At 42.9% G+C, this 23,161-nt stretch overlaps 1 protein-coding gene across 1 annotated transcript; it reads left to right on the plus strand.

Annotated features, from left to right (window-relative positions):
• Positions 1-2,612: 2,612 nt before the first annotated feature.
• Positions 2,613-19,684, plus strand: HAS2 (hyaluronan synthase 2). The gene is made up of 4 exons (XM_009905774.2): positions 2,613-2,740; positions 11,742-12,368; positions 16,624-16,725; positions 18,722-19,684. The coding sequence occupies exons 2-4, from the start codon at positions 11,742-11,744 to the stop codon at positions 19,649-19,651; spliced, it is 1,659 nt and encodes a 552-aa protein (XP_009904076.1). The 5' UTR covers positions 2,613-2,740; the 3' UTR covers positions 19,652-19,684.
• The last annotated feature ends 3,477 nt before the right edge of the window (positions 19,685-23,161 follow it).

Raw genomic sequence — 23,161 nt, forward strand, 5'->3', positions numbered from 1 at the left:
TTTAGGGTAGCCACATTCAAGGATGAACCTGGGATACCTGTGTTACAACTTAATCCTCTTCTGCCTCTGAGCACCAGAGAAAGTCTTATGTCACAAAATCATACTTTTAGAACTCACACCAACATAGAGGACTTGGTTATGTGTATGATGGGAGTTGAGCTTGGTGATAGCTCCTTACGTGGTGAAATGATAAATGTTCATCAGGTTATAAGCCAGGTTTACACTAGGTATTTGGGTGGTAGGAAGACTAGTGTGGACAGGGGGTTCCATTGACCCCTTGACACCCTTCTGGTCTCCAGCCCTGCTTGGAGCAGACACTACTACTTGCTCCTTGTCTGATGAAAGCAACGTGCTGGGCTCTGTAGCAAAGATTTGTGAAACACATATCATTTAGAGGTGATTGGAGTATGGGAATAGTGCTGCCTAGGGAGGAAGGGCTGAAACAGAGGAACATCTCAAAGCCCTGCTATACTTCATGCTTTCTAATCCATTATGTACATTCAAGGACACTCTAAACCATCATAAATCACATTGTTTCCTAATACGGTTGTCCTGCCTTCTCCCTGCAATAAATTACATGTTCTTTTTTTTTTTTGCTGCTCCCTCTCTCCAAAAGCTGTTTTAAAATCTGGACCAGGTCTCCTGACATAGTGATGAGGACAGTAAAGGGACAAGAATGAGGAGTCAAAAGCAAAAGAAGGGTGAGACAGCTGCTTTCCCTGGCACTACCAGGTGAAAACAGCCCTAAAACTCTGACTTAAACTACAGTCATATTTGTTATTTGAGGCAGACCAATTGCTCTAGGAGCTCAGCTTTGATGCACATCCTAAAGCCACCCTTCCCCCTTTGGTGGTGACTGAGATACCTGAAAATCTGATCACTTTCCCAAGGGTAGCAAAAATACCCTCCTGTCTAGGTAACCACCGAGTTTAAACCATTTATTGCACACAAGAAGCCCCCAGTGCACTACCAGGTTTTCCCCACACCTGAAGGTAACCCCCGGTGGTAACTCGGCAAGGAGTCATTGCTGGGTTTCCCAACGATATCTGGACACGGTCGCCATTGCGGGCTCGATGCCTCCAAGCAGCGACCTTTGTGATCGCTGAGACAACAGAAAGGGGGAACGAGAAGGCGATCGCCTCCTCTCCATCCTCCCCGGAGAGTCCCTTCCAGAGAGTGGCGAGACACGGCAGCGTCCAACCCGGCTCCACCCGCCCAGCCCCGCTCCGCGGAGCATCCCAGCTCTCGGCGTCACCAGGCTCCGTGTTGCGCCTCTCACGTCAACAGTGCCACCTAGTGCCTTTTTAAAATCATTTCGAGTGGAAATGGGGGCTCGAAAGTGGGAAATCCGCCTTTAAGGCAGAGGAGTTACAAAGGCAAGGAACCCGTGAGAGCTGCTGGCCCGCGACCGCCGGCGGGGTGTGCTGGTAACTGCTGCTGGGCCCAACTGACTGGAAGCTATCAACAGAGCAGAGAGTGAACATTTCTGGTTAAAAAGAAAATCAAGAAAAATAAAAATACAGGGGGGAAAACCCAACAACAAACAAACAAAAGAATAATAAAAACAAAATCAATCGAAAATAAACCACAATTGTCCAGTTCTTAAATTGTCTTAATGTGTTTGCGGGGTTTTAACACAAATGACATGGGTATTGATGCCAGTGGGAGCTTCCCTGGGTGTTTACTACAGTAAATGCTTCTGAGAGTGAATGGGTAAAGCAGGACTGGAAACTGAAAAGTTCATCCATTCATAGAGGCAATTCTCTTATTAATAAAAACCAGCAGCGGCATAAACTGTCCCAGTCGACTAGTGGCTGTGGGAGGGACCAGTCTCACACTCCAAGCCTTGAGATGTAGGGAGTGGGCAAAGTGGGGGTCCCCCCCTGACTGTAGGGCATGAAGAGAAAATGAGGTGGTGGCAACATATTGTGTATTGCATTTCATTTCTCTGCAAAATTTGCAACTCAGCTAACTGAATTTCTGACGCTGAAAGGGTCCTTGGCTAAGATCATTTCAATGGGCAGGGTTGGTTTCGGTTTTTTTTTTTTTTCCTCCTTACAGGAGTTCCCTCCCCTCCTTCTTCCCATCCTCCGCCTATTAAAACAACTCAAGTCTCACTTGTTAAAAGACCCCATAACGTGGAGGAGGCAGAAAAGCAGCAGCAGCAGGAAAGAAAAAGACGTCTGGAAAATATTACCCGTTTGCTGCTGTTGCTGCTCAGAAACCTCATTGAAACAGTTACTTGGTCAGCAAGGCATCACCAAAGAGACTTTATCTGATGCTGTACATCTCAAACTTTCAGAAGCTGCCTTAGAACTTCTCCAAGCTCCTGGCTAGCTGGGTTTGAAATAAGATCTTCAGCTTCGACCACGACAAACTAATACCTAATTTATTGCTTTAAACTTTTTTATTATTATTACTAGTATTATTATTTGAAGAAAAAAAAAATCCCACAACTTCCAGCTAGAAATTGAAGCAAAGAAAGACAAATACGTGGTAATCGTGAAAACACGTGGGATAAAATGAGTAGGACTGAATAGCCTTAAACGATTTTTATTATTATTATTATTATTTCATTTTTTAATTATTTTTTTATTTCTGAGCGCCTCAATAAGCCCCTGAAAAGCACGATTTGATCTTTTACCTCAAACTTGGAAACTGTTCAGCGGGAGCAACGGTACGTGAGACCACACAGCTGGCTGGAGCCCCTCTATGACCAAAGGACAGAAGGACAAACAAGGTAGGTGATTTATGATTACGCTTCCGTCATCTCATGAGAAGACCCTCTCCTTTCATCCCCACTATTCATGGGAGGAAAGCTGAAACAGGTCCCTAAAACAGTAGTGGGGTTGGGGGAGGATCTTGCCGGCTCCACACTACACCTATTCCAGCAATGAATAGGATGAATGTGGTTTTCAGCTCCAACCCCTCCTCCGTGTCATCATTTAAGATACCGCTGTGCTTTAAGTTTTTTGGTATTTGGGTTTTTTTGGGGGGGGACCCCCCCAAAAAAACCCCACCACCAACCCCAACCCCAAAATACAGCAAAACAAACAAAAAACCCCAACCCAACCATAAACCCCCTAACAAAACGCACCCAAAAAAAACCCTCAACACCCAGCAACCAAACCCCATCCAAACCTAAAATTAAAATAAAATCGAACAGGTTAGGCAGCCGCTGCATGATCCAGGGTGGGGAAGCGACACTCCAGGCTTCTCCCCGACTGTTCTCTGCCTCTGCATCCCGGGCCGGGAGGGGGGACGTGACAGGAGCAGAGGGAGGGATGGGACTTCAGGAAGAAAAGCAAGGAGGAGGCCGGTGGGATGAGGGCTGAAGTCCCGCCTCAGAGTGGAAGAACCAACGCGACGGAGCTGCCCTGCCGCCGCGTTGAGCGGAGAGGGCGCTTCCCGAGGGAGGAACGGGAGAGGCGGACTGCGGTGGGGCGGGAGCTGCAGGCTTGCCCGCGAACTTCCAGCGCGGCACGCCTGAGACCGGCCACGCCCCGTCGGGCAGGCCTCCGCGCCCGCCGGCGAGACCCAGGCTGGCGTCCGGCACCCGGCGGCGGTTGCGAGGGCCGGCTGGAAGAGGGTCACGCCGAGAGGCTGCAGTGGTGGCGGGCGAAAGCAGCAACGGCGCAGCCTTGAACGGCCCCCTGCCCGGCCGGCGGCGGGCGGGGAAAACCGATCCCGTCCGCCCGGCTGTTCACAGGGCTCGTAGCTGGCCCCGCCGGCCCCGCCACCACCAGCGGGCGGGAGCCACCGGGCGGAACCGGCTCCGCCCTCCCCATGACGTGGCGGCGCGGGGGATCCCCCCCGGCACTCCGCCCCCCCCGCTGTGACGCACCGCCCCGCACCGCCCCATTGGCCGCGGCGCCGGGCCGGGGTTCCCCCGCAGGAACAGCCCCGCCGCGGCGGGTGGGGTCGCGCGTGGTCGGCCGGGGCACGGCGCCTCCTCCTCTGTATTTGGCCCTCGGGAGGCAGTGGGTCTGTAGGGTGTCTTTTGCGGCTGGAAACCATGCCAATGGCCTTCTGCAGACCTCTGTCCCTGATGGCCCTTCCCTGCACCTGTTCGAGTATCAGCTGTTGTCTCTAGGACACGAGCGAAACCCTGTTCTTGAGTCTGAGAGCCCTCCATCTTAATCCTGGTTTAGGTTGGAAGGGGCCTTTAAAGGTCATCTAGTCCAACCTCTTACTGCAGGGACATCTTCAACTTGGTCGGGTTGCTCAGAGCCCCATCCAAAGTGACCTTGGATGTTTGCATGAATGAGGCTTTTACTGCCTCTCTGGGCAACCCATTCCAGTGTTTCATCACTCCCATTGTAAAAAATTTCTTCCTTGTAAGTAGTCTAAATCTCCCATTTTAGTTTAAAACCATTAGCCCTTGTCATAATGCAACAGGCCCTGCTTAAAAGATTGTCCCCATCTTTCTTATAGGACCCTTTAATCCTTCAAAGGATGCAATAAGGTTTCTTATCTTGCTCAACTCCATAGCCACACCAGCAAAGAGGGATAAAAGGGACCTTAAAAGATAAATTACCCCATTTCCCCATTCTGAGAGATTACCTCAATGTACTTCACTGCACTGTCTAACCCTTGCTTTAGGGCCTGCAGTGTTAGCACATCTCCCAATGTTCCTGTGTGTTAGCGATCTCCTTCCTTACAGATCTTTTCTCCATAGGTACACATGCTCTTTTTTTCCAGCACACCTTGCATATATCATGGGTGTCTTGGGGCTTCTTTCTGGAACCAGAGAGATTGTTTCATTTGAAGATGATAGTGAAATATGTTCTTTTTTCTTGAAACCATAGCAAGGTTAGAGTAGTTTTGTCACTGCTGTCAATAAAGTCAGAATTTTATCTCATGCTGGTAAACCTTTCTTATTCTACAAGCAAGTGGTGAAAGGCCTAGGAAAAGGTCTTCCCAGTGGGGAAAGCAGCTTTTATGGATTCAGTTCATATTTATAGTGTGGAAGCAAACTGACTACATTTTTTTTACTACTCAAGATTAGTGTATAAGGGCAGCAAATTACTCCTTCATTCATTGTGGTGGGATTGACTAAGTCAAACAAGGTATGACCTGTGCTTTGTAAACACATTGCAAGATAGTAAATAATGAACACCAAACAAATACTTATTTGCTGGAAAAAGGCATGAAGTAGTCGGTCTTGTGCCAAAAGCAACCACAGACTTCATAACTAGCAACTGGAAAACATTTCTAAACTAGATTTTTGTTTAACCACAATCCAAAATATCTGGGTACAAATTCTATTATTTTATTTCTTATAACATTTGTCTGGGTTGGTTTGGTTATTTTTGCTTTCTTTTATTTAATTTCATAACTACTGTATAACTACATTAGAGATAAATCCAACCCATTCCACACTGGTTACTTGAACCTGGAGGAGGCTAAATTTGGTCAGCTCAATATCCATTGAGCAGACAGGAAATTCTTGATTTGATGATCAAAGCCTGTGCATGCAGATAGAGTTTGCCATCATTACTAATCCTGTTTTTTATTTTAAACCTAACCCCAGAGTTAATTTTAGTCTCTTGTGAGCCCTTTCCAGAAGATCAATGGTATGATGAAATCTGGAATTGATAAATAACCAAAAGCACCAGCTATGGTAACTGCTATAGTAAAGATATACAGATGGAACATAACTTTTCAGTTTCCTCTCTGCAGGCTGTAAAATACAAGTCTGGACAGCTATTTTATGCTTGTAATTAATGTGTACCTGGAGTCATTTGTACTTCAAAGATAAATTATTTTGCCACCAAAATAAGGCTAATAATGAATCTAATCATTGACTATCCCTCAGATACTGTTTGTATGTATGTAAGGCCACATACAGTATGTCAGCCTGTGTGTGCATACATTCACACCTGCACTCAGATATGTTTGTGTCATTGAAGCAGCTGCTTTGTTGAAATCAGTGCTATTCCCACAAGTGAGGTGTTTTTTTCAAGGCTCACAAAAGATGGTACTCTTATGTTGCTTGTGTGCAAAACAGCCTGCAGAGGCTGTACACAAATCTTCATGTGTTTTATGCTGCCAACCTCACTGATCTCAGACATACTGCTGAGTTGAGAGTTGTATGTTTATTGCAGTTAAACCACTACTGGCCCTATTCCCCCTTCAGGTGAATATAGGCAATGGAAATAGGAAGTGGTTTGTTGGCTTTGTTGGTTTGGGTTTTTTTGTTTGGTTGGCTGGGGTTTTTTTTGATAAAAGAAAAACCAATTATATGGAACTAGAGAACCAATTTGTTCCATATCACACCAGAAAGAGTAAAATTGCAAATACCAATAACCTAAGCCTTCAAGAAAGAAAGAACCTTTGTGTGATTATGATTCCCATTTTACAGGTAAGAAGGCTGAGACAAAGAGAGGTGAATTCACTTGCCTGAGTTCACCCAGCAGGTGAATGGCAACAAAGGGGATAAAATCCAAACTGTCTAGGTCCTGGCCTGCTCTTAGAATCCCTAATATAAGAAATGCAGTGGTTAAGCAATAACCCATCTGACAATCTTCACAAGGAAGGTGAATCTCTACTTGTCAAATGTATGCCTACATTTTTGTCATGAGTATCCCAGAAAGAGCAGCTTCACAGAAAAAGTTTTTGTTTTACATTTGCACTACAGAACTGCAAGATAAATCATTCACTGATTCTCCTCTTAAGCAAAATACTTAAGTGCATCCTTATCTTTAATGACATGTTGACATGCTTTGCTGAATACAAAGCCTCAGCACTTCAGTTTCAGAGGACCATGACATTCAAGAATTCAGCTTCTATACAGACATGTGAAAATTAGACAGTTTCAAAGGTTTACAGTGTTCAGCACTTCTGGTTGCAACAAAGACTTGCAAAATATGATGTGCAAATTGGAGGCTGGTTTATATTATCAATTTATTTTGAATCAGGGGTGTACTATTGTAGCCAATGCTACAAGTGCTCCCCTCTCCAACCAAATTGCTTGGGTTTGTATTGCAAAGTGATTACTGGGCACACAAACTGGATTCCTCTTGAATTAAGCTAATTGCAAAATTTACCCCTGGAGCACATGTTTCAGGTTCGAATAGAATTTCAACCCATGGAGTTTTACTGAACTTAGTTCACAGTAAAATATGGAAACATATGAAGGGTTGAGGTAGGTCCTCAGCACCAGGCTTTCCTCTTTGCAGAACTGTTCTTTTAGTATCAGACCATTTGCTGATGTGGCCATAGCCCTAAGTGTCCAGAGAGGCACAGCTCCTTTGAACCTTTAGGGGTGAAGTGGGCAAAGTTAGCATACTTGTGATTGAACCTTTACTGTTTTCTCCTGGACAAACACTGACACTTTTGCAGTGTAAGTTTTTAAAGATATGTCTGGAATTAGTAAGTGCTAAGCCATTTAAACAACCTTCCAAATCATTCTGGTTTTTATGTATAAACTCCCTGTGTCTACTCCTCTTGCTTTTTAATCTTCTTGGGGAAACCTGGCCAGAAGCACTACCTGGCAATATGAGGCCTGTACATGAGAGGTGACCTCTGAAACAGATGGTGTAGTGAGCTGCATCCCATGTGTTGCAAGCAAATCTAACTTCAGGTTGACTTCAGGTCAGTTCCATGTCCTGTATCATCAGGTGTCATGGACCACACGATTGCTTCCTTAGCATCTACATAATGCCTGTTGCAGAATATGTGAACAGACTGCAGGTAATACTGATGTGTTTGGGCATCAATACTTTGAGCTTTTCTGGATATGTATTTATCCCTATTCTGTTTATGACTCTCTTGATGTATTTGTAACAAATTAAGCTTTTTCTTTTTTTCTTTACCTCATTACTTTGTAAATGGGTGAACTATCTCCACATCCTGTTACTTTCAGAGATGTATGAAAGCTGATTAATAACCATATAGACATGACTGTACTATATGATCTTGGAATGGGGAAAAAGTGATACTTTACCATGGAACTTAGCAGGTTTCTTTGCTGAATAAACACCCAGTCCAAAGCAGGACAGAAGAACCTGCTGAATTTCCATCAAACATTTAAGTCTTCTTCAAGTTAGATCTATGTGCCATTTAACTACAGTCAAATGCTACCCTTTTTCAGACTAGAGAGAAGTCAATCATATTTTGCTATGCTCTCCTAATTTGAGGTCTAAAGAATTATTCAGTGTGAGAAAGGAGTGTGATCTCTAGTGTTATAGTTAATATCTCAGTCACTATAATGTAGATATCATCCAACTCTGCTATCCTGTTGGGTTTTTTTTTAATGAAAATAATGCTGGAAGTCTGTAACCTTTAATGATGTCAGTTGTTAATATTAATGTAGAGTAAGTTCTCCTTCATCAGTGGTGTGACCAAAAAAAATTTGCTCTTTGCATGGCTTTATCACGAGGCCAAAAGAAACACAATGCCAGACAAGTCACTAGGTGGACTCTGATGTCAAGTACATGTAAGGTTTTGTTTCTTGGCCATGTTTTCCATAGGAGCCTCCAAAGAGAGGTACACATTGCCTCCTTCTGTACAGTTGCTACAAGGAACATATATACTTAGGACTGTCTGGCAAATCTAAGTGTGCCACTGAATCAGCAACAGCCTACATAGCGTTAGGATTTAGCATATGGCTTTCATATTCCATATCTACTGGTTAGTACTGACCAGCTCCATGGAAATGAACAGCTGCAAGATCTTGAAAACAAATTGCTGAGACTTTGTAGTCTGTCTACATACCCATCTTATGCACACAGACCCCGAGCCTGTTTGCTGGAGGCTATGTTCAGCACTGAAGGGTTATGTGAAGGTAGAGTAGAATTAGGAGTCCTGCCTCAAGCTTCCTGTGCAGTAGTACATGAGTGACATAGGCATCTCCAAAAAAAAAGTCTAACGCAGCCAGTGCAATCTTACTGCCCCCTAGGAATGTCCTCCAGGGCTGATGCAAAGCAGTGGATCCTCCAGCTTCTTTCACAGCTAAATAGCTTTTGTAATAAAATAATAAAATATACTACTACTACTACTACTAATAATAATAATAATAATATAATGATGCAGGTACTATCTTCCTCCTCATGCTTTACAGAACTGGCTAAAATCCACTTGACCTTAAAATCTCTGATGCAGCTGTTCCCTACCCTCAGTGCTAGTATTTGACTCAGCAGTTCATTTTTGGTCCCAGACTTGTACAAGCATCATTTCCTTTTAACTTCTTGGCTCAATTATTTCAGAAGGGTGGAGAGGTTTTGGCTTCTTTGCCATTGTTTGGGCACATTCACGTTGATAAAGATCAGTTCTGCTGGGCCAAGCTATCAATAGCTCACGTGTTAAAGCTTGAGCAACTTTTTCCAGACTTTCCCTGAGATTCAGTCAGTTAAAAGACTATACATAAAAACCTCAATTGCACGTACAAAGGGGAAGGTTTCTTTGAAGAAAGCCAGGAATTTAGATCAAAACACAGTTTATTTTCCCAGGGTTGATAGTGAAAGGATAGAAAAAAAAAACCCACCCTGTTTTATTAAGACCAGAAATCCATTTCTTGATCTTAAAGGACCAGGTTTTTGCAAGGGAGGGAAGCTGCTCTGTGCTGTAATGACAAATGAGAGAATTAATTTCTTGTGCTTTTTTACATTTTGTGTGGAAATACAAGAGAGAGGAGAGAAAAGCAATAGCAAATTAATGTAAAAGAAGAAAAGTACAGTCAGTCAAATGTGAAGGCTTCAGATTTTCATCTGAGCCCTGTGAATTTTAGTTGTACAAGTAATCCATTTATTTAAACCATGTAACTCTCAATGTAAGCAAACTTTGACCCCTACTCACTAATAGGGATATCTGGCAAGAAAAAAAATTCTGACAGGAAAAGAGAAATTAGAAATCAGAGTACAGATACACCATCAATGAAACATTTACCTTAATGCTGGTGACATTCTGTGTGCTTGAGGGATTAATAAACACACAGGCTATTTGACTTCAAGGTAATCTAGAGGGGATCTATTGCTTAATCTGTTTTCTAAAGTGAGTCTATTTTGGGCACTGAGTTTTAATTCACCCATAGTGGTGGTAAGAATAAGCTATCTTTTATCAGGTTTCTTTATGACCCCTGTTGTGAAAGACTTTCAGACAGGCCAGAGAAGGATTGGTCCCTTTTGGTGGGTGATTACAGCACCTGTCAGAGTCCAGCCATAAGTATTCAAGGAAGTCTTAGAGATAGGGTCCAATTTCTTTAACAGTGTCCCCAAATATATATTTAAGAGACTTCCTGCAGTCTTGAAACTTAAGACCCTAAATAGCCAGTGGAAAAAAAAAAAAAAGCATAGTCTTTGTAACCTCAGACTTCTTATTTGCCTGCTTTGTTTTTATTTTGAGGGTGATTCTATGCTGGCTTTTTTTTTTTTTTTTTTCCCCCAAGCCTGTAAATTTTCAAACAGAAATGTAATTGCTGGCAGCTATACTGCTGCAGCTTGGTAGCATTTTTCCAAGAAAGCGTTAAAGGCATATCTGATGTAAGCAAGCACTATTCCAGCTTCAGCTTTGGCCAACAGATGGTGAAACAAACATGGTCAGCAGACAAGCAAGATGATAGCAGCAGGGAAAATATGAATAACAGTAAGAAAATACAAACATTAAGTCTATTACTCTGAGGGGCCTTAATTCATCAAAATATTCAAGCATGAGTTTCAGATTCATTGACTTGCAACGTACTTGCTGGTTTAGCCCTACGCAAACGTCATCTGATAATGTCCTTAATATCAAATGCATCAACTGACATGAAACATTGTCATTAACTTTCCTGTGATTCTGAGAAAGCTGTTGCATATAATGGTTAATGTGATTGTCAGCAAAAAGCAGTTAGGTACCAAACGTTCTGCCTGTCTGCATTGTTTGTCTCAAGAACACGAGAGCATCCTCCGTGCCAGCCAGCTCCTCAATAGCCCAGAGCTTAAGTTGGAAGTGTTTGCAGCCAGGTAGTTTAAATATGCAGAAGGGGTCAGAATTAGCTAACGTTGTAATGGATTAGTGAGTCCCAGGGTGGAGTCTTGGCTCTGTTAAATTAATGCGTACTTTAGCCACAGACTTAGTCTCAGTCAAGCTTTAGCCCTACAGAACATGCTCACACGTGCGTATATCTATGTACACAAATGTATGAAGAATACATTTTAGCAGTGGTGTTGAGAAGGCCTTTTAAAGCAGATGTCAGGTTATATAAATATAAATTATAAATATAGTCATACATCTGTTTAACAAATTATAAATACATGTAAACATCTGTTTTAAGAATGCCTTTCCAATATTTTTGCAAACATAACTAAGTGACAGAAACAATTCAGGGCAGGAGGCGGTCATGACATGGATGGGGGATGGGGAGGGGCTGCTCAGACATTCAGCTGTTCTGCTCACCCACGACCATATTGAAGTGAGTGGTGGCTCAAAAGCCCCTTTTCCACACCCTCCAGGATAGTATGACAGAGTGTCTCATTCAGCAAGCCCAGACTGACAAAATAAGACCCTGACACAGACAGCAGCTTCTGCAAAGACATTGCAAATGGTAGAAAAAATCCCTGGTACTTTAAGTGTGTCTTGGAGAAGAAGTACCACAAAAAGAGGTTAAGCTGGGCAAGATGATGCAGTAAGTCCATGACACAGCCAAAAGCACAGGGTGTATCTGTTGATACTGAGCTCTGTGCTGTAGCCACGTGTACTCATTACAAGGTCTTATATTAGCAAGCGGTGGCTCTGCTAAGGGTTTCTGTGCTTCTTTGCAGATGTATTGTGAGAGGTTTATATGCATCCTGAGAATACTTGGAACCACACTCTTTGGAGTGTCCCTCCTGCTAGGAATCACCGCTGCTTACATTGTGGGCTACCAGTTCATCCAAACAGACAACTACTACTTCTCTTTTGGACTCTATGGTGCTATCCTGGCATCACATCTCATCATCCAAAGCCTGTTTGCCTTTCTAGAGCACAGGAAAATGAAGCGGTCGCTAGAGACTCCAATCAAACTGAACAAAACAGTTGCCCTTTGTATTGCTGCCTATCAAGAGGATCCTGACTACTTAAGAAAATGTTTACTTTCTGTGAAAAGATTGACCTACCCTGGAATTAAAGTTGTTATGGTCATTGATGGGAACTCAGAAGACGATGTTTACATGATGGACATTTTTACTGAAATCATGGGTAGGGACAAATCTGCCACTTATATCTGGAGTAATAACTTCCATGACAAAGGTCCGGGTGAGACGGAGGAGTCTCACAGAGAAAGCATGCAACATGTATCTCAGCTGGTCCTGTCCAACAAAAGTGTTTGCATCATGCAGAAATGGGGTGGAAAAAGAGAAGTAATGTACACAGCATTCAAAGCGCTGGGGAGAAGCGTGGATTATGTACAGGTAGGTATTAGAGCACCAGGTCAGTGCCAATTCAAACACACTTTGAAAGAAAGCAGCTTTTGTATATTTTGTGCAGCATGTTAGAGGCCATCCTAGTCCCTGATGAACACAGTGCTCCTTTCAGTCTGTTTGGAAACAGCTTGACCGTTAAAAGCATATTTTGCTGCCTTTTAAAATGGTCAGCCTATCTGTGAATATGTTAAATCTGTGCACCAGCTACTGGAAATATCTGAAATCCTTCCCCAGACTTCAGTACTGCCCCCCCCATCCAAACGGTTTTGCTTCAGACAAAGCCAGCTGTCTCTTCAAGACCCCATCTCTGCTGCTGCAGGTCAAGCTCTTGGGTAAGATTTTGGTTTGTGAGGTTGTTAGTGGCCCCATATGCAAGCTGACAAACTGGTGGCACTAGGGAATATCTAGAGCAGTGTTGGAGTCTGTAAAAAAGTTGGGGATATATTAAAGGCTTCAAAGGCTGTGCAAAATATTCAATAAAGGGTCAATGTGCAGCCTTGAAAGAAAGATTTTTTTTCTTCAGTTAAAGCCTGCAGGAGCTTTTGCTTCATCACTTACAGCTGCATTACCTCACTCACTGCAACTTGGCCTTTAAAGCTCTTATGACATTATTCACTTAAAAATGAGTTGGGCTGGGTCCTCTCTCCCTGTTTCCAAAGCAGCAGAGACACATTTCTCTCCAGCTGCCTTGGATCCTGTGAAAGATTTTCTGTTTTTGCCTTACACATGGAAGCACTTCTCACTCCTGCAAACAGCCCTGCTGACTGTGGGAAAGGGAAGAGGTCGTGTGTGGAGGAAGGTAGGTGGCATCAGGGTCTCTGACTGGACACTGATGTCATCTTATCAATCAAGGCCAGCAAGGCTCATTTGACGAATCCCACCAAACATAGGATGCTATTCCTAATTAATCACCTATAGCCCTTTCCAACTTCTCCCAGCCTCAGAGCATCCAGCATTCTCTTCTGGTGGAGCGGCAGCTCTTCATGAGATGCTCTCTGCTGGCTCAGGGTGGCTATACAATGAGAACAGTTAGGCACTGGAATAGTCTCTCAAGGGAAATAGTGGATTCCCATACACTGGTCAGTTTTAAGACTCAGCTGGGCCATCTCATTTAAAGTTTACTATTGCCTACAAGGATTGAACCAGATGATCCTTAAGGTCCCTTTCAACCTGACATTCTGTGATTCTGTGTTTCTCGGGTCCATGCCCAGCCTTCTACAAGTGCATGTGTGCATGCTCTGCACAGCACAACATCCACAGGCACATGTCCAAAGGCCATGGAGAGGCTGTCAGCAGCTGGGCTGAGAGCAGTGAGCCCACTGCATACAGGATGGCAGAAACTGACAAGTGCCATGAACCTCTCTGTTATTGGAACTGAAAGAGTAAGGCAATGATTGAAAACCCTTCCTCTACTACTTCCAAAATTGAAACTGATTTATTCTCTGGAAGCAATGGGCTTAAGATCTCCATTGTCAGCACATTGGTTCTGTACTGTGAGGATCTATGATGGGATAAAAATACTGTATTTCTTTATTAGCATGGTTTTATAATCACTTCACACAGAAGCATCATAGCAGACAGAGAGGAAACAGATTCATTGCAACTTCCGTTCCTCAGTCCTGCTCCTGAGTTTGTGTGGGGAACCTGGAAAAAGTGTTTCTTTTTTTTCAACAGTCATAGTATAAACTGAGAAAATGCAAAAGGCATTTCTGGTCTTTCAGCCAATTAACACTCCTGACCTGGCTTAGAAGTCCTAATGAATGTGTTAGGGTCTAATGCTGCTGTAAGCAGCTACAGAAGGCTGCAGTAATGATTGATGCCACAGTCATATCTATGTCAGAAATGCAGCACCATGGTGGCCCTGGCTGCTACATGGTGACAGTGCAGCTACAATGTGACTCTGTTCTATGAATGAATGAAGGTTGAGATATTTCAAATAATTAATTTGAGCTCCAGAGTAAATTACTTTATACAGCCCCAACACTTTAGGGACTAAGAAATCTGCATCAATGATCAAGCACTGAAAAAAATGGACTATTCAGTACTACTATTGTCCACCTCTGAAACTGTGGGCCTTATGGATCCTAAAAGAAACTTTGAGGATATGGACAGACAATCATAAGCAGTTGGACCAATGCAGATAATAAAGCTGTAAAAATTAGTGGCATCTCACTAAACACCTGAAACTGCTGTGAAGGCTTATTTCCATTCTGGAGCAGGTTAGGAGGGTGCAAGCAATCAGGTTAGAGGAGTTAAACTGGCAGATATCCATGCAGAGCTGATCGGGACAGAGTGTGTAATTCATCTTGGCTTGATGGAGGTACCTGTGTGGACAGTCCAGCACAGCCTGAACTTCTCAGAGCAACTTGGATAAACTGCCTTTGGTTATAATATCTGAACAGCTCTCTTAAGGCTGAGTGTCCCTTTCATGCAACTCTGTGACCCAAGTCAGTAATTTCTAGGTCACTCAGTCCTTAAGAGGAAAGATGGCAAATTGCCTTGTGGGCTGTGTGAGGCCACCCCGGTTGGGCAGACCTTGGTGTGATTTATTTGGGTTCCTAAGTGTCTGTCTTTCTCTGTGCAAAACACTCATAAAGCCCCAGTTAAAAATATAGTCATCCTTTCCTTTCTTCTTGAGGAGAATTGTTTTTGCTCCCTTTTTATCATCAAGTGTTGTCAGTGATGGCAGCTTTCCACCAAAGCTGGAGGCACACCTTGGCTAGGCTAAAATGGTGTTTATTGGGATGGGTCGTCTGAGAAGAGGAACTGGATGCGTGAAGTTAGTGGGAGCTTGAGATGCTTGCAGATTTTCTCCTGACAGAAATAAAACAGCTTTCATCACTTTACTCCTCTCAGTCTGCTCCAAGCAAGCATGCTGGCAGACACTCACCTGCATCCCAAACTATGCAGCCTAACTATCCCAAATAACATCCCCACTTGCAGCTGGTCCACATCAGAGCCCAAAAATGTTCTTCTCCTCCTCCCTAGACCAGACATGAAGGTTTCTGCTCCCTCAGAGTGAGAGGGCTTAGGGTGAATTGAAAGGTTGGACAAAAGGACACCAAAAATTAGAACAGCTAATATGAAACCTCACTAGAATCTGACTTAATATTTCCTTAATGCAGAGCTACTGACTTTTGCCTCTCTGTCCCCAGCTGACAGGGCAAAGCTTAAAGCAGTACTAGAACTTGTGTGGCAGGATTCAGCCAGCCAGAGAGGTGTTTCTGGGACAGTCTCCTCTGCTCCAGTTTTTGAGCATCTGCAAAATGAGTTTATGCATGGTGGGGGCACTGCTTTCAGCAGCAACAGCTGCAGCGAGGAGACACCTGCTTGTTTTAAACAGGCTGCAGCTCCTGTCATTCTCCTCCAGGCAAATGAAAGCGATGCCAGCTGTCTCACAGACTGGTCAGCCTGTCTGAGCCCTCCTCCTACTCTCCAGGGAAAAGCCAGTTCCTAATGTACACAGCGTTTAGTTGTCTAGGAGCGCTTGTGTGGCTGAAACGCCTTGTGTGTGTCATCTATTTCTGCCCTGGTCTCACGGAGTGCTGCACTTCAGCACTCGCTCCCTCTGGCCTTCTGTATTTTTAGTAAGAACGCCAGAGGAAAATAGCAAATCATTGCTGTATATCAAATATCAAATCTCTGCACTACTAATAACACACCATGCATCTAAAATTAAAAGTTAGTTTGTTCTGGAATCCATAATACATATCTTACATGAATTGCTAAAGCCTTCTGTGAGTCAAAGAACTATTAGGTTTCTTCCCAGACTCCTAGCTGCATTTTTCTTTTTCTTTTTTATAACGAGTGTCTGGAATTTAACTCCTTGTCCTTTCCCTCATATGGCAGTGGGAAACATTTGACCAGGGTGCTCTAACCCTGCAGCTGATACAGGGAAGCCCTGTGTCAGAGGCTCAGCAGGAATCTGCCACACACCCATGAATGTTGTCTTGCACTGCAGTGCCCCATCCCTGAGAGCATATCTTATTCAAAGAAGCCAGCCTAGTGTGCTGGTAAAGCTGATACAGAAGAGTGGGTTTCATGCGCAGCCCTAACAAGCGCTATTTTTGTTCAGCACCACTCCATGCTGTGTGATACAAATGGCCTTTAACAGAACTACCAATGCAGACTGCAGAGAGAGATTTAATTGCATTCAGGAGAATATACAGTTAGATCACATGGGTTTTATTCCTGTCTCTAGAGTACACAACCCATTTTTGTTCTTGTTTTGCCTTACTTGTAGGTCTGTGATTCAGATACAATGCTTGATCCAGCCTCGTCAGTGGAAATGGTAAAAGTTTTAGAGGAAGATCCAATGGTTGGAGGAGTTGGAGGTGATGTGCAGGTGAGTACAACAATTTTCAGACTGACAGAGGAGTTGCAGCAACTATTTTCACCACAACAGATTTCCCTGCCTGGAATATACTGTGGTACCATTCTAGAGGCTTTTATGAATGATGTCATAACCTTTCCCTCTGTTGAATGGAAACTCTTATTCTTTGATGTGAGCACTGTATGCTTTGAACACCCATAGAAAGCCAATAAATATTTTTCTCTCCAATATAAGTGAAAAGTGGAACACTGAAACTGGCAGGACTGTTGCAGCATCTTTAAGTTTCTGCTTGCTCAGGGCACCAAAGTAAAGCTATAGGTGAGCAGAGAATTGAGGAGAGGTGTTCCAAAGCCAAGTCCAGCACCCAAGCATTGTAATTATGTTACTAGTGGCAGCCAAGATTGCTAGGCATAAAAGCCTTTTAGAAATGCATTGTGCTATGGAATCTGCATCTCTGCAGAGAGGCCAAGAAGCCCAAGTCAGCTAACTCCACTTCTGTTTGGATTTCCAGCATTGCTAAGCTTGGCTGACAACTACAGCAAAAGGCTGTCCATTTCTTTTGACAAAATTGCTTCTGTTGTAGTTTAGAAAGAAAAATGCATATGAATGTTGCAGTTGGCTTTAGGATCAGTCTCCCATACTCAGCTGGGCTTTTATGTGAGGTGAAGGAGAAAGTGTCATCTGTATGAGCAACCCCTTGTTAATGAATGCCCCAGTAGTAAGAATTATTTCAGGCATGTGACTATTAACACCAGAAATTAAGATTCTCACAGAAGCCTGAATAGCCTTGTGGCTCTGGACTGACTATGAAGCAGGTGTCAGACTCACTCTACACCTATGAAATGCCACGGATGTGTAAGAAAAACTGGAGGAAGGCAGTTTGGCTTCAGTTATGACAATGGAGCTTCATAAGCATCCCAGTTCACTTTCCAATATACACCAAATACATTGGAGCCAGGCTTGAGCCTATGCCTCAGCCCTGCTGCCTCAAAACCGTTTTTGAATTAAATTGAAACAGACACAAGATTGGCCTTTGGCCTTCAGACAAGGGACCGTCAGAGCAAAGGACTAATTCTTATCTAGTTGCAGGGAAATGCTTTCTAGATGTAGAAAGCTGCAAATTGCCCAGAAAATCCCCATGCTAAAAAGGTGTCAGTTGAGAGCTGGCACAGCCACCCTGCTACAAATTTCCTTTCCACATTTTTCCACACAAGCTGTGTACTGAGAACCCAGATGTGAAGAGACAGACTTGGGCATCTGCACACACCTGTAACTTCATCAAGTGTTCAGACTCCTAGTATATGTCTGTATTGTATTTTAAATGTGGTTTTGAGCTTCAGGTGGTCTTTTGGCATATAGAACAGAAATAATGAGTCCTTTATGCTGGTCAAAGCAAGACTATTAGAAAATCACAGTATGTCTTGGGGTAACATAACAGGGCTGGTACTGCAGACACAAATCAGAACAGACTGTTCCTCAAGAGGCCTAATGTCAAATGTTGAGTCCTAGTCCCAGGGTCAAAACTTTAGGGCCGGAGTTGTGATACCCATAATGTTGTCCAAAGACCATGTGCTCAGACTTTCACATGTTCTGGCATAACTTTTGGAGAGCTGGAAAAAGTTCCATGAGTCCAAAAGTAGTCTATGGGGTGCCAAGAAGCAGGACGCCAGGCTTGGACACCACCACCATTTCTTGGAAGAAACTGAGTCCAGCAGGTCCTTAGAGAAAGGAAGAATGAGCCAGAAAATAACTTTCTGGGTAGAGAATAGTGAAATTTGCAAGGAAGAAGAGAACATTTTCGTGTAACAGACTTTTGAAGGGTTCATCTTGTCCTTTCTTTCAATGTCCTGGGCTGTACAGGTAGCTTCTAGATTTGCCACGAGTGACACAGGAGTGACGTTCCTCTTGTACTCCAGGCCAACGGTGCTCTAGTCTTTATTGACTCAAAGTGTACATTTTCTGTCTTGTGAGCTCATCTAAATGAAACCTTTTTTTATTTATTTTGCAGATTTTGAACAAATATGATTCTTGGATCTCCTTTCTGAGCAGTGTGAGATACTGGATGGCATTTAACATAGAAAGAGCCTGCCAGTCCTATTTTGGCTGTGTGCAGTGCATCAGTGGACCTCTGGGGATGTACAGAAACTCTTTACTCCATGAATTCGTGGAAGACTGGTACAATCAAGAATTTATGGGCTCCCAGTGCAGCTTTGGAGATGACAGGCATCTAACTAACAGAGTGCTAAGTTTGGGCTATGCAACAAAATACACAGCTAGATCCAAGTGCCTTACCGAAACACCGATAGAGTATCTCAGATGGCTGAATCAGCAGACTCGCTGGAGTAAATCCTACTTTAGAGAGTGGCTTTATAATGCAATGTGGTTCCACAAGCACCATTTGTGGATGACCTATGAAGCTGTAATCACTGGATTCTTTCCTTTCTTCCTTATCGCCACGGTCATTCAGCTCTTCTACAGGGGAAAAATCTGGAACATCCTCCTCTTCTTGTTGACAGTTCAGTTAGTGGGCCTGATAAAGTCTTCCTTTGCCAGCTTCCTTAGGGGCAACATTGTCATGGTTTTCATGTCACTCTACTCAGTGTTGTACATGTCAAGTTTACTGCCAGCAAAGATGTTTGCCATTGCCACGATAAACAAAGCAGGGTGGGGCACGTCAGGAAGAAAAACCATTGTAGTTAATTTCATAGGACTCATTCCAGTCTCCATTTGGTTTACAATCCTCCTAGGTGGCGTGATTTTCACTATCTACAAGGAATCAAAAAAGCCATTTTCTGAGTCGAAACAGACAGTTCTCATCATTGGCACAATACTCTATGCATGTTACTGGGTTATGCTTTTGACTTTGTACTTGGTTCTTATCACCAAATGTGGCAGGCGGAAGAAAGAGCAACACTATGACATGGTGCTAGACGTATGATGTTTCCATGGGAAGTTACCCAGAGAGCTGTAAAGCAACCCCAACGACCCCGTAGTATCTGTGTCGTCAGATGAATGTTGCCAAGGGAAATGGATCACTGCTGCTGGGAATAGGACATTTATATTCCTCTGGGTTCATTTTCATCCTGCCAAAGTAAGAAGAACAAAACCATTTTAAAAAGGATATTTTTTTTTGGGGTGGTGGGGGCGGGGAGGGTGTTTCTTCTGTTTTGTTTTTCCAAGGGGGAAAGATGCAAACCATCCACTTTCAACCTGTTCACAAGCAAATGGGAGAGCTTCTACGTTTATGCACTTTTTAACTGTGCATATGCCTGACAGTGTTACGTCCTATATACCTCACTGGTCATGCTTATGTGTGTCGACAGGAAGGAAAGGAGTTTGGAGGAGCGAGAAAAGGATCTTATAACCCCTTGCAACCTAATTTATGAACTTCTCTTGTTTTGTTTGGTTTTGTTTTGGTTTGTTTTTTTTTATATAGTTCTGTTTATAGGAAGGGTCTTTTGTGTTAGGCTGGCAAGTGTAATGCCAAAGTTAAATTTTAAAACGCCATTGGCTGAGCTGTATTTTTATATTATTGTATTAATTATTTTTTTTGTTTGGTTTGTGTGTGTGTATTTTTAAGCCAAGTTTTTGATTATTTTTTTTTTAATTAAATCACATATTTTATATTTTACTATCTGCCACCAAAAAAAAAAAAAAAAAAGAAAGGAAAAAAAAAAAAAAGCTGCCTCCCCAACGTTTTGGTTTTTGTTTTTCTTTTAGTCTTTTGAAATACAGCTGGGATAATAAAATAAGATCCTACTTTCTCCCTTCAGATTTGTTCTGCATTTCTCTCTTTCACAACAGAAAGAATCGCTTGAGTTTTTGCAACTGATGAATGGTTATTTCTGTGAAAAAAGCATTTAAATGTGCTCTCTGAAAACACTTGTAAGGAAAGGCCCAACGTTGTCTGGTTTTGAACATAAGCATATTTGTGTATAAAAAAAAAACAACAAACAAACAAGGCCAAAGAGGTAGCTATGTGCAATTTGGGGTTTTGTTTTGGATGACATTGTAAAAGGGAAATTTGCTTCTCTGCTGAGGGCATAATATCCCTGGCATGCACAATAGCCATAAGGCGAGGCAGGCCTCCATGCCACTACAAAAGACGTTGCTATAGGAAAGCTCCCACTGATTTTATATGGGACATGAGGAGTCAGAAACTTCTGATCCAAAGAAATACTAGACACCCAAAACTACTACTGACTGCTCTGGTGGGTCATAATTGTTCATAATCTGCTAGTACCAAGCAGACAGTTCATATTTTTGAGTTTATATATATATATATAAGGAAAACTGATCAACACTTTCAAAATGTGTTTTAGAATTGAATTTCTGAAGCATCCTTCATGCAGTTTACCAAACCCCAAACCAACAGCTTCTCTGACATCCAGTGTAATACAGACCCCAATACTCAGCTCAGAAATTTGTTTTTGACTGAAACGTATCTACTGGAAAAGAAGCCAATTTTTTTATGAGAAAACATCAAGCCTTAGCAAATCCATCACTGCCTTGGTGCCTAATAATCAGTCTTGGGCATTTATTTTGGATCCTGGGTTTGAGAAATAACATTCAGGACTAAATTACGTAGTCTTTCACCAGCCAAAGGAATGTGGCATTGAGCCCTAGCATACTTTATCAGAGCAACAGAAAGCCAGTTGCATACAGACATATGCCCTTTGTAGATTCTGGTATTAAAAGCACTGTGGTAAAGCAGAAATCAGCATATGATGCTTAAAGAACTTAGAAGCATTTTCAGCTTCTCTTTTTTTATGCAGACATGAACAGATTCTGCTGTAGAATGAACTGCACACACACTACCTTACTTGTCTGGTTATCTTGAGGTACATGATTGCTTGAAGGTTGTACTGATACTATGTTAATGATCGGGGAGTTGATTCACGTTGATTACAAAATAGAACAGTATTAAAAAATGCAAAAGACACAGTAAAAATAAAAAACTTGACTATGCCTTTTAACTATTTATGATGTAAGTTAAAGCTTGGTTAACATTCAAATGTCAAATAAATCCTCTCATTCTATAAAAAGGTTGAATTAATTGCCTGTATTTATTCTAGCCATTATTCAATGTACTTCCAATATAGGTTGTATAGTATAAATGTTGCTTTCATAAATAAAATATTTTTGATAATATTATGACTAATTCATGGTATTTCTGAAGCCATCAATCTGCATGGTTTGAAGGCTGTTATCTTGTCACCAGCAGGAATTTGCCATCACGTAGCAGAGCAGTGTGTGCCTGGAGAAGACAGGGACTAGCCCTGTTCTGAGGGACAGCACAGTGTATGGACAGCTCTCAGAGTCTTTGCCTGCCTCTGCCAGCAGCTACTAGATGAATTCACTTAGAACATTACTTTCCCTTTTTCCTCAGCTTCCTGCTTTGTAAAACAGGAATAGAAATCCAGCTTCCTTTTGGGAGCCTGAAGAAGAGGAGGCTCAGGGGAGACCTTATTGCCATCTACAACTACCTGAAGGGAGGTTGTAGCCAGGTGGGGGTTGGTCTCTTCTCCCAGGCAACCAGCATCAGAACAAGAGGACACAGTCTCAAACTGTGCCAGGGGAAGTTTAGGCTCGATGTGAGGAGAAAGTTCTTCAGAGAGTTATTAGCCATTGGAATGGGCTGCCCAGGGAGGTGGTGGAGTCCCCATCCCTGGAGGTGTTTAAAAAGGGATTGGATGTGGCACTTGAAGCCGTGCTTTAGTAGTCATGAGGTGCTGGGTGACAGGTTGGACTTGATGATCTTTGAGGTCTTTTCTGACCTGATTGATTCTATGAAGTTTATGGTGAAAGTGCTTTACATGAAAGCTAGTGTTTTCCAGCCCTCCTGCCCACTGGAAGTTACTACCCTTCATAGCTAGGTCAGCAAAGGAGAACTCATACATGGCCTTCCAATGCTCCTCAATACTAATATTTTCAAGCCCACTTCACCCTGACACAGTTGAAATTTGTGTATGTGTTTTTCATGAGGGTTATGGGTAGCAGCCACTGGCAGAGGGACAGAGTGAGCAGGGTGCAAAGTAACATCTTAGTCACATCCCAGATCATAATAGGCTCTTCAGAGGTCAATTACTTAGGAGCTAGCTTTCTTAGCACTCTGTTTTTACCCCGTGTCTGAATGCTCTGCCTAGTTTTGAGTTCCCCAGTGCACAGAAGTCACTGATAAACTGGAGCAAGTTCAGTACAGGGCCAGTGTGATGACTGGGCTGGAGCATAGGGGCTGAGATAGCAGGGCTGGCTAGGATGGAGAACAGCTGGGCTTTGGCAGGAGGATGCATAAGGTGTCCTACAATAGCTGTAGGGAGGTCATCAAGAAAATGGAGCCAAGATCTTGGTGGGTGGATGAATCCCACAAGTTTTAGTTGAAAGGGGTGAGATTCAACCTGGGTATAAAATGGGACTGTCACGAGGACAATCAGGAATTGAAACAGGT

This window comes from Dryobates pubescens, chromosome 14 (genome assembly GCF_014839835.1).
Source record: "Dryobates pubescens isolate bDryPub1 chromosome 14, bDryPub1.pri, whole genome shotgun sequence".
NCBI classification, from domain to species: domain Eukaryota; kingdom Metazoa; phylum Chordata; class Aves; order Piciformes; family Picidae; genus Dryobates; species Dryobates pubescens.